The 12,381-nt window shown below is 42.6% G+C and overlaps 1 protein-coding gene across 3 annotated transcripts in view; it reads right to left on the minus strand.

Moving 5' to 3' along the window:
* The window catches only part of CLNS1A (chloride nucleotide-sensitive channel 1A), a 28,732-nt gene extending 20,061 nt beyond the window's left edge, over positions 1 to 8,671 (minus strand). Inside the window, exon 1 of one of the 3 annotated variants that reach the window (XM_074216957.1) lies at positions 8,486 to 8,671. In XM_074216957.1, coding sequence (XP_074073058.1) covers positions 8,486 to 8,610 — 125 coding nt within the window. In that variant the 5' untranslated portion in view covers positions 8,611 to 8,671. The remainder of the gene's footprint in view (positions 1 to 8,485) is intronic. The other 2 variants (XM_074216955.1, XM_074216956.1) reach the window with 2 other exon arrangements.
* Between the last annotated feature and the right edge of the window lie 3,710 nt (positions 8,672 to 12,381).

Raw genomic sequence — 12,381 nt, forward strand, 5'->3', positions numbered from 1 at the left:
CAGGGCTCCAATCCAGATGCTAATCACTAATCAGGCTGATATGTGGCTGATCCTCCCTCTGTGCCCCAGACTCACCTACCTCTGTGAAAGACAAATCCTGAGGTAAGATGTTCTTTCTCCTGGCTTTTATTTCTGGGTTTTGTGGATCGGATTTCTGTTAAGAGGTTTGTTTCATATCATAGATAAGGAAAGATAAGGAGACTTTAGAACTATGCCTGTCTTCTCTCCACCTTGGCCGGAAGTCCATAAATCAAAGTTTTTTAAAATGTTATGTTTTCATGTAAATATCATCTATACACAAACCTTCAAAACAATTACTTGAAAATAAAATTTTGATTTTGGACCTGCTTTCCATCAAAACAGTCCCTTCCCCAGGTTTGTTTCTGACAGAAGTTATAACACTAAATTTTACATTTCTAGATCCTATCAATGCAAATACTTAGTAATGATATACAAAAACTTCTAACTAGTTGAAAAATTATTGTGGAAGGTTAAGAGTTTTTTTTTTTAATTTTCTCATTTTCACCCCACCACACACATACACAAAAGCAGAGCCTGTCATTCCTTTCTCCCTTCCCTAAGAAGGATGTGATAAAGGCCAGTTTAGCTGTAAAGTCCTGGGGGTGGGGGAAGAGGCTAATACAGCAAAACCAAAGGGGAATCTGACTTGTCATGAACCAAAAAAACCTATTAAAATTTACAAGGTCAAGTTTAGTAGCAAAAATGCTGGCAATATGTACATTTTGCTAATATGTCTGTGTGTGGATCAATTAGTATAAAGCAATTTTTGTAGGCAAACTATAAGAATTCTAGTTTAATTAAAGAATCTGATAATACTATCTGCAAATATACACTCATTTTAAAACTGAATCATAAAAATATTTCTATCTTTTTTCTCCCAACTATGTCTATATTTATTTATGTTTATATTTCCTATATAGATAGCAAATTCTCTGGGCTCAGCTCATGCTCTCTGGCTTCTAGTAGCAGCACAGGTATAGCTCTCTACCAGGAGACCATTGGGGGAGGGGGGGTGGCTGTTCTGGGCAATGTTCTTCATGACCTAGCTACCGAGCTACATTAAAACATGGCACTATTAAGAATCCGCATTTCCATAGGCACATTTCAGTTTATAAAATGGTTTTCACTGAGACACTCTGTGGGAGTGCTAAGAATCCACATTTCCATAGGCACATTTCAGTTTATAATAAATATGGTTTCCACTGAGACACCCTGTGGGAGTGCTTTCTTCTCCCTACCATGTGCATTACAAGTGAAGAAACTGCAGTTTGGAAAGATTACATCACTTAGGAACTTTTATAATCCTTCAATAAGGAGGAAAAAAATCTTAGATGTGAAATCAAGTTTTTTAGTTTACCTTTCAATGCTCTTTCTACCACACTTGCTAAGTGTGCATAAGTATACATTATGCATTCCAGCCAAAAACCAAGGTCACAACCTAAGGTGTGTTCAGAATGAATCATGAACCAGTGCTGGCCCAGGCCAGATGATTATTGTCACCATACATCTCCATCAGCTTTATTTTAGTATTACCACGGAAATACTGCACAGAGGGAGAAAGTCAGAAGCCTGAAATACAGAACTAGAGTTCAGATGATTTGGGCCAAATAATAGTCAGAAGTGGAATGCAGCCCCTTGGAGGCCCTAGGAGAGCTGAAGCTGCAGGCCTGGAAATAGGCCTTGAAGGCAGAGAGTAAAGAAAAAAGGGCTGAATTAGAATAAGTCTTGGGATATACTGGTATTAAAAACGTTTAGAAGAGGCAAGCTATCAATAGACAGAACCAAGTCTAAAAAGGAGAAAGATCAGAACATGTAGGTAAGATAGTCTTAAGAGAATTTAGTTGAAAAGGAATTAAAAAACAGAAGATGGACAACAAGGTCAAGGAAATAGGTAGGAAAAAAATACACCAGAAAAGAGGTTCAGAGAAAGGAAGATGTAGATGATGATATAGGGCAAATACGGCAAATATGTAGATGAAATATGGCAAATATCTGAGGATACTTAAGGCCAAAATATTCAACACCCTCAGTACCAGACCTCTTCTGAGGACAAAGTCTACTACTGGGTCAGTACTAGAACTTTTTCCAGCTTGGTAAAAATAAGCCAAGGCATGTGCTCTACTAGTTTAGCTTTTGCAAACCCAAGCTCTTTTTTAAGTTATGAGGAGGCCAGAAAGAGGATTTTACTGGGGCAAAGGATATTACAGTTTCATGCCCCTGCCCTCAACAGAAAACCACCTTTCCATAGTTAATGAAAAATAGGCTCAATCAAACTTTATTCTGCAGCTTTAAGGGAAAATTCCAGATAATAAAGGCTCAATTCTATCATAGTGATAAATAGAAGCTAAAGCAGAAAAACCTTAAAAAAAATCAACTGCAATTATTTTATTAGAATAATAATACTCCAGTAAATCTGTTGATATCAACAATTTGGAAGTTCCCTCCAAAGAGGCTGATCACAACTCATCCCTACCTGCCCACCTGTTTTAACTTTTGTCCATGTCCTCTCATAAATTCATTACAACAAGTCCACCCAAAGTCCAGGATGATTTTTTCCTGTCATCATGAGGGCATGAGTAAGACACTTTAGTTGGCCACCTATCATCCTCTGTTCTCATTATGTGACCAAAGACCAACCATGCCAGCAAAATAATTGGTAAAAAGATAGCCAAGGAATGAAGCAGGGATATTCAGTAATCATGGCAATACCAAGCTCTCTGGGAAGGAGAAAGAGTATAGTAGTAAATGGTGAATGATGCAAAAGCAAAAGGTATTAAATTTTATTTTAACAAATGGAAAGAGATCCTCAGAAGGTACTGAGTTACCCATTACAGAAACTCTTCAAGAAGAGACATATTCACTGATTGTGGACAGGATTCATGATTTGGGCAGAGGTTGGACCAGATTAGTTGGTGGTAGTCTGCCCTGCCCTCCAACCCATGGCCCCTTCCCCCAAGATGCTGATGTTGATGAAAACTATGATGGTGAACTATGTAGAACTATATAACATCTCATCTATCCGGATCCAGTTATCCAGCAAGCTCATCTATCTGAAAGACAATAATTTAAAACAAGAGATCAAAAAGCCTGGGCAATTAAAACAAATGACACCACATACACTTACCAAAGTTCATGAACTACTCATTTTATACCCAAAGTCAACAACCAGTGTCTGTTTTCCAAGGTCACAGTAGATTAATAGTGGTACCTTGAGCACAATGAAGTAGGATGCACAATGACAGAATCAAGAGAACTACAAACAATGATCTGAAAACAAAATGGCACGAGAACTCAAATACTTTAATACACTAGCCTATACCTCCTTATATATTTTAGTCATGAAGAAATAACTATATTATGCCATAATATCACAGTCAATGTTTACAGTGAAGACACAGCCATCAAGAGAATGTTAAATTACTTGAGAAAAGGTTCCGTGTTTCATGGAATGAACACAGTGACTATTTGGAAAACTTGACTGTCCACAACTCATAACCCACATTTTTCTGTAAAAACCACAGTATTTATAGCAGTAATCAGTTTTTACATCATACACTCCCTTAGCATACACTTTCTTTTGCAAATGAAAAACTGGTTTTAATAAATTCTCAGAGAACTGCAGTAGCCATCAATTTCTTATTCAAACTACATTCCTTTAAACAAATAAACTTAGTTCTTCCCACCTCAAAAATTATCTGGCTGTGTGACACAATGAACAAAATACCAAGTATGGGTTGCCAAGAGAATTCCAAACATTCAATACCAAAAAATTTTCTGTTGTAAGTGCCCATCCAGTGGTGGACAAAATGTTAATATAGAGTGTCTATCAAATTCTGTCCTTATTTTTAAAAGCCACAAAACAATCTAGTTCTGGGGCTTCTTCTTTATTGCTGACAGAGCATATACACTGTCACCACAAAACATTTTAGAGAAAGCCTTCATATTCATTTTTGCAAGTATTTTTAAATGGACAACAAATATTGTAGGATGCCAACATTTAATGTCAATAAGATAAACATAAATAATAACAGTCAATTCTTATAGCCTCTCCAAATTTTTCTTTAAAGCACTGAAGCAGAAACAAAGACCTTTATCTGACAATTCTGTGTTCAAGTGGTCCCCCATCTCTGAACAAAGGTAATTAAGAATTTCCATTATTTCTTCTCTGTGTCCCTTCTTAGCTCTTCCATTTCTCAAAAGTTCAGCTTCCTTTTACTCATCTCATCAACTGCATCATAATCATCACTGTATGGCACAGCATCTCTATCATGGATAGACATATTAGAAGTGTAGGAAAGATAATGAGCGCTTGATCTAAGGTGTCAGCTCTGAAAGTGGAAAAAAGGGATCATGAAATACAAAACCTGCTGTGGAGTTAGAAAAAGGAAGATCTGTCAAATAACTCTGAGGAGAAGAAGCAAGGAGATAAAGATCATGACAAGATTACAAACCTGAAACACTGAGGAGAGTGAAGGCTTTGACAGAAATAGAGAAGTGAGGAAGGAGAAGGGGGTTTAATTTTGGACAGGTTGAGTTTGAGATGTCTTTGGATCATCCAACTTGAAAATATGACCCGAGTATTTTCTACTTTTAGTGATTTTGAGCTTATTTTCATGTGGTCATTCAGTTTCCAAATCTTCTTTTGCAAATAGTTTACTTCCTTTGATCCTTGAAAAATAAGCTATTGATGATGTGCATGGCCTCTCTGTTCTGACTACCAGACTTGTACTGGTGATACCTGATGCAAAAGGGAGAAATTTTTCCATTTTTTCCATTTTCTATTTTTCTTAAATAGTCTAAATAAGACTATTTAGGAAAAGAGGAGAGTTCTGTAACAGTGGAGTTAGCCCTGGAGTGCAGCAGAAGCACCAGCCAGCCATAGACCCTGGTGGCAGTCACAATAGTAGCAGCAGCAGCAGCTTCAAGAGCTGTTGGTCCAAAAATGATAAAGGGATTGATGAGACAGAAATTACAGCTCTGGCTGCAACTAGTGCTGACTGAAACGCTATTGCCCATAAACAGTTTTGGATCCCAATTCCAGAGCAGAGTGGAGAACAGGGGCTCTGGTCCCCATTCCAGGGCCAAGAGGAGCAAGTGCTTTTGACTACAAGGAAACAAGAGCCCTTCCTTCCTATAAAATAGAACACAGACCGGAAGAGCAGTGACATACCTCTCCTAGGATAATACCACCTTAGAAGCATTAAAAAAAACCCTGCAAGTTCTCAGAAATAGCTTTGAAAACAGAAGCAAGAAAAAAGCTTGGTCCAGTACCTCCCTACCCAAGTGAGCAGGGCCCAACTTTTACATAAAAATTCAAATTGAAAAACTAGGCTGGGAAAACAAGCAAACAACTTGACCATAAAAAGCAACCACAGTGAGAGGGAAGATCAAAATATACCTATAGTAAAAAATAACATGAAAACAGTTATAAGCAAAGTTTCAAAGAAAAATGCTAATTGAATATGTCAACAAGAATTACTAGAAGAGTTAAAGAGATAGAAATGATAGAGAAAAAATGGGAAAAGAAAGTATTGTAAAAAATATTATGGTTAAAAAAAAGAGGTAAAAAAATACTGAAGAAAATAAAACTGAGGGGCGGCTAGGTGGCGCAGTGGATAGAACACAAGCCCTGGAGTCAGGAGTACCTGAGTTCAAATCCAGCCTCAGACACTTAATAATGACCTAGCTGTGTGGCCTTGGGCAAGCCACTTAACCCCACTGCCTTGCAAAAAAAAAAAAAAACTAAAAAAAAAGAAAAGAAAACTGACCAAATGATAAAAGAGGCACAAAAATTCATTGAAGAAATAGCCAAATGGTAAAGGAGGTATAAAAAGCTCAATGAAGAAAATAATTCCTTAAAAATCAGAATTGGGCAAGTAGAAGCTAACAACTTCATGATACTTTAGAAACAATGTCAAAAGAAGGGGAAAAAAAGAGAAATGTCTCACTGTTAAAAATAACTGGACCTAGTAAACAGCAGAAGAGATAATTTCAGAATTATTGGACTACCTGAAAGCCATGAACAAAAAAAATCTAGACATCAAATTTCAAGAATTTATGAGAGAAAGCTGCAGTGACATCTTAGATCTAGAGGGTAAAATAGAATCTCCTGAAAGAGATCCCCAAATGAAAATTGCTAGGAATATCACTGCTGAAATTCCAGAGGATCTAAAGAGGTCAAAGTAGAAACTAAGGCAAGCTTTCAGAAACAAATCAAATATTGTGGAGCCAGCCTGGCTTTTATAAGAATTAGCAGCTTCCATGCTAAAGGAGCAGAGGTTTCATTTGATAATCTTATCAGCTCCTGTGGTTTCAATCATCTCTATGCAGATAACTCTAATCTTTACTTGTACTGGCCTAAGCTCTCTGCTGATCTTTAGTCTCCCATCTCTAGGTGCCTTTCAGACATCCCAAACTAGATGTCCAGTAGACATCTTAAATAAACACATCTTTCCCCTTCAAGCCCTCATAAAGCTTGACTCTAAGGATCCACTCTAACGATAAGGTCCATGCATAGGTAAATTATAAATACACAAGAGAATTATCCAAGTATAGAAACAATACTATATGGAAAGAAGTTGTTCTTAACTGGGAGATTCAAAGATCACTTCATGAAGAAGATAGAATTTTGAGTTGACCTTGAATGGGCAAAAAAATTCAAGATGAAATGGAGGGAGGATATTTCAGGAATAGACAACATATATACAATAGCTGCAGTGCAGAATAGGTCGCTGGATAAGGATGGAAAGAAAAGGAGTTATATTTAATCTGGCAATAGGTAAGGAAGGATTGGAAAAGTCAGCAAGTCAGTTAATCAATATTTATTAATCACGCAATATGTTCATGCCCTAAAGGAGCTTAGAATCTAAAGGGGGAAGACAAAACACAAAAGGAACCTAGAGGGGACGAGGGGGAAGAGAGATGAAAGAGAAGTCTAAAAAGAGTGCAATTGGGTGGAATATGAAAAGATGACCGGTCTGGGCACCTTCCTTAAATGGAGGAGGAAGAGGCGAAAGAGCAGAAGTTTACCGGTAGAGAAGTATGTCTAGAGTGAATGAACGAATATTAAGGTAAAGGCCTGAATGTTTGTTCTTCATTCTCAAAGAAGACCCTGACATCAGGGAAGTGATACCATGACAAAGACTTGAATGAAATTTGAGTGAGGGGGGTCTGCGCTAGGTCACCAGCCTCACTTTTTCCTCCAGAGCATCTGGGTCCAGTGGCCAGATATGAATCAGGATGACTGGAGATGGCCTTGGAGACAATCGGGGTGAAGTGACCTGCCCAGGGTCACAGGGCTAGTGGGTGCCAGTGGTCTGAGGCCACATTTGAACTCTGATCCTCCTGACTCCAAGTCAAAGCTCTATCCACTGTGCCACCCTAGGTGCCCTAAGGTAGAGGCTTGAAATGAACGTTTACTGGGTGAATAGTTGGTTGTTCTGAATAGCTCATTTCTAGTTTCCATCACTTACTACCACCAAGTCCCTTAACTTCCGTCCACCTCCTTTTCTCATTAGATTATCTACATTCCTTCAATCTCTAGCACCTAGCAAGGCCCTGCTTAATAAATGCTTACTGAAGAGGGAAACTTTCACTAGTACATTTGGGGGCAAAGACAGTCAAAACGGTCTCACGGGGGATGAAGAACCTGAGTAACTTCATTTTAACTCCTTTGTGAGCCACAATGCCCCCCTTCAGAATGTAGGTCTCTACAGGGCAGGGCATAAAGGAATCGCAATAAATGCACTACAAGAAGCTTTAGATCTGGTTTTTAACAACTTTACTGACTATTAAGGGCTTGCAGTCCCCTGCAAAGGAGACGCGTCCCTCGCCCTTCCCAGCTTACTGCTGCACTCATTTAGGTTTCCCTAAACTCTTGGTTTTTGACCTCCCTGTCTTTTGCCAGAACGCAGAGGCCTCCCCTCCGCGGTGGGCTGGCACTGCCCTCGGCGCCTCTATGTTTTGCATTTAAAAGCAGCGCTGGGAGGAGGGCCCGGGCTTCGCCAGACCCAAGGCATCCCAAGGCATCCGAACCCTGACAGGGCTCCCGGTGCCGCCCGGCTACGCGGAACCTCGGGGCGCGCGTCGGAAGCCCCGGGGCACGTGTCGGAAGCCCCGGGGGGGCGCGCGTCGGAAGCCCCGGGGGGGCGCGCGTCGGAAGCCCCGGGGGGGCGCGCGTCGGAAGCCCCGGGGGGGCGCGCGTCGGAAGCCCCGGGGGGGCGCGCGTCGGAAGCCCCGGGGGGGCGCGCGTCGGAAGCCCCGGAACCCCGGGGGGCACGCGTCGGAAGCCCCGGGGGGGCGCGCGTCGGAAGCCCCCGAGCTCCGAAGCCGAGCGCCGGACGCGTCCCCGGCGGGCCGGGCGACAACTCGGGCACCCCGCCCGGCGCATGCGCGCGCCGCCTCCCCGCCCCCGGGCCGCCGGGGCGGGGGTTAGGAGCCGCGCCAAGGTCGGCCGCGCCCCTACCTCTCGGCGATGTACAGGGTGCCGGTGCCCAGGCCCCGGCCGTCCAGCACCGCCTCGGTGTCGGGCTGCTGCTGCCGCAGCCCGTCTTCGGGGCTCGGCGGAGGGAAGCTCTTCAGGAAGCTCATCCCGGCGGACCGGGGCGGGGGACCGAGCGCCGGGCGAAGGCTGCACGCTCGCCCTGAACCCGGAAGCGAAGGGGTCGGGCGAGGCTCGGCGCCCCGGAAGGACAAGGGCGGCCAAGCCCCGCCCACCCGCGCTCCGGAGCCGCAGACTTTCTAGGACAAGTTCTCGGTGGTCTTGGAAGACCGCCCCCCCCCCCCCCCCCCCCGGCTCGGGCGGGAACCGGGGCTTTCCGACCCCCGACCTTGGAAGGGGCAGTTTGGACAGAGCCCGTCCACCACCCGGGGGGCTGGCAAAGCGGCCCCACGCGTGTGGGGGGGGTGACGCCGGCCACCGGAAACGCGCCCCCGGGGAATATCCCCCACAACCATTCCCGGCAAATCATCGAACCCGACGCGGACGATCACCCTTGGGCCAGTCTGGCCCCCCGACTCGGGGGCACCCCGCAGTCTCGGCCAGGCCCTGTCTGATGACAACGCCCCTAACCCATCCGGAGGGCAGCGGGCCGCCCCAGGAGAAAGGCCCTGGCCCGGGCCCAGACTGGCACCGGCTTCCGCGGCGGCCCGGCAGTGCTTTAGGAGATGGGCACCAGTGCCAGCCGGCGCCCGCAAGAACGGACACGGGAGGGGGCCCGCCGGCCACAGCCTCCCGCCCGCCTGGAATCTGGGAGCAGCTCCTTGACCTTCGCCACCTTGCTGAGACTTGGGGGTGCCCTGTTCTCCAGAAAAGCCAAAATAAACTTTTTTGGCTCAGAGGAGTCTTTTTTTTTTTAAGTTCTTGCAAGGCAGTGGGGTTAAGTGGCTTGCCCAAGGCCACACAGCTAGGTAATTATTAAGTGTCTGAGGCCGCATTTGAACCCAGGTACTCCAGACTCCAGGGCTGGTGCTTTATCCACTACACCACAAGACTCTTATTTTTTTTAAATGGATTTTAATCCCACAGCCCCCCAAAAGGCAAGGAACCACGGCCTTCCCCGGGTGCTGCCTGTGATCAGGAAGGAAGCCGTGGAGATGAGCCACGAGTGGAGGAGCCAGGCAGGGAAGCTGGCAGAAAGGGAGGAGTGCTCATCTGCTCCCGGCCTTTCTATGGCATTGGGATCTAGGGGGCAAACTGAAGCCCCAGCTGCCCCACCCAAGGAGGCTGGCGCACAATGAGAGGGAAAACACTGCGCAGTAAAGACAAAACTAGAGGGGCCTTCTCTGGCTGCACCACTTAAAGAAACATGTGAAAGCTAAGGTTGCTGGTCCTTGGCATGTACTGAACAAAGTTGTGGAGACAAAAGGAGGAAGGGTCGGCTAGGTGACACAGTGGATACAACAACAGCTCTGCAGTCAGGAGGACCTGAGTTCAAATCCAGCCTCAGACACTTAATAATTACCTGCCCCATTGCCTTGCAAAAAAAAAAAGAGGAAACAATCATTTCACATCTTGACATCATCTCAACAATGTCTCAACCAAACAGTACAAAGTCTACAACCCTGTACAGTGTGCAGGCTTAACCATTGTGGCTGTCCAACCAGATTGCTGCTGTCCCCCTGAGAGGAAAGCCAGCAGTTTTGTTTAAAAGGTCTGTTCTCAGAAGAGTCAAAGTGTTGGGGTTCTTCCCTTTGCCTTCACCCTTGAACTGGATTGTATAAATCCTGTCACTTTCTCCCCTGACCAAATTTCCTTTTTATCCACTTCTCCCTGGACCTCTGTACAGTGTTTTCCATATTATTCAATATAATTACTATGTTTTAGGGGTGGCTAGGTGGCACAGTGGATAAAGCACCAGCCCTGGAGTCAGCAGTACCTGGGTTCCAATGCGGTCTCAGACACTTAATAATTACCTAGCTGTGTGGTCTTGGGCAAGCTACTTAACCCCACTGCCTTGCAAAAAACTAAAACAAAAAACAAGCAAGAGTATATAGCCTAGGGATTCCCCCCTCCCTAACCCCCTCTCTTTCAACCCAATAGGTAAAATCTACCCAGAGAAGAATAAATTGTTTTCTTTAAATATTACCTTACCATCCAGATGATGATAACATTAAAAGGATGTGTATCTAAATGAAATAATTGTCTGAATATGCAAGATCTTTTAAGAAAAGTCTACTATCCTCCTAGTTAGTAAAAATAGTCTCATCAAAAGTTAGGAGAGTGAACCACCTGTTTGGAATAACAAAGGACTTCTAATAATAGTTTGTTTTTCTTTAAAATTCATTAACTCTGAGAGGACTTCACTGGGAATATTAACCCTAAAAAGGTTTTATTGCAAATACTCCACTCAGTAGTGAACCACCTATGTAGAAGGAGTTAATATTGTGATAAAACTTGTAAAGTCCCTTTCACCTGTAAGTTAATTCATTGTAAGGGATGATAATAGCTGTGTCCAACTTCGATTAATGAAATCAAAGATAGGGGAACTTTGTATATTTTCCTTATGTTGCTGTTTTGATCTAAACTTGTGGCCAGTCCATAGCTTAGCAAAAGTTATATTCCTGAAGAATCTAATTTTCTTAGAAGAATGAGTATATTTGGGTAGAAGTAAATTTATAAAACAATATTTAAAATCATAAGATTAAAGCTCTATACTGTTGTGACTGCTTTAAGAAATAGAATTTGAGAATGAAAATACAATGTTACTCTACTTGAAAATCTAATTGTTTTTAATGGCTGTTTCGAATTAATTTCTAATTGTTTTAAGAGAATTCTAAAAGCAATATTTTTTTTTTTGTTTAGAACCAGAAGGGATTTTATTTTTTTAGAAATATTTTATTTATTTTGAGTTTTACAATTTCCCCCCCATTCTTGCTTCCCCCAACCTCCACAGAAGGCATTCTGTCAGTCTTTACATTGGTATACATTGATCCCAGTTAAATGTGATGAGAGAAATCATATCCTTAAGGAAGAAAAAGTATGAGATATCAAAATTATATAATAAGATAACAGGTTTTGTTTTTTTTTCCTAATAGTAATAGTAATAGTCTTTGGTCTTAGTTCAAACTCCACAATTCTTTCTCTGGTATTCTCCATTGCAGATAGCCCGAAATTGTCCCTGATTGTTGCACCAATGGAATGTGCGAGTCCATCAAGGTTAATCATCACCCCCATGTTGATGTTAGGGTGTACTATGTTTTTCTGGTTCTGCTCATCTCACTCAGCCTCAGTTCCTGCAAATCGCTCCAGGCTTCCCTGAACTCCCTGGTTTCTAATAGAACAATAGTGTTCTATGACATACATATACCACAGTTTGTTAAGCCAGTCCCCAATTGAAGGACATTAACTTAATTTCCAGTTCTTTGCCACCACAAAAAGGGCTGCTATGAATATTTTTGTACAAGTGATGTTTTTACCCTTTTTCATAATCTCTTCAGTAGTGGTATTGCTGGATCAAAGGATGTGCACATTTTTGAGTGTAATTCCAAACTGCTCTCCAGAAAGATTGGATGAGTTCACAGCTCCACCAACAATGTATTAGTGTCCCAGATTTCCCACATCCCTTCCAACATTGATCATTGTCCTTTCTGGTCACATTGGCCAGTCTGAGAGGTGTGAGGTGGTATCTCAGAGATGCTTTAATTCCATATCTCTAATAAGTAAATGATTTGGACCAATTTTTCACATGACTATGAATTGCTTTGATTTCCTCATCTGTAAATTGCCTTTGCATATCCTTTGACCATATGTCAATTGGGGAATGGCTAAAAGCAATATTTTTAAACAAAACTAATAACTTAAACATTCTACTATAAATTTTTTAAATCCTGTTTCAAGAAACTTGGGATTATTTTCTTGTT

Source organism: Macrotis lagotis, chromosome 1 (genome assembly GCF_037893015.1).
Source record: "Macrotis lagotis isolate mMagLag1 chromosome 1, bilby.v1.9.chrom.fasta, whole genome shotgun sequence".
NCBI lineage: Eukaryota > Metazoa > Chordata > Mammalia > Peramelemorphia > Peramelidae > Macrotis > Macrotis lagotis.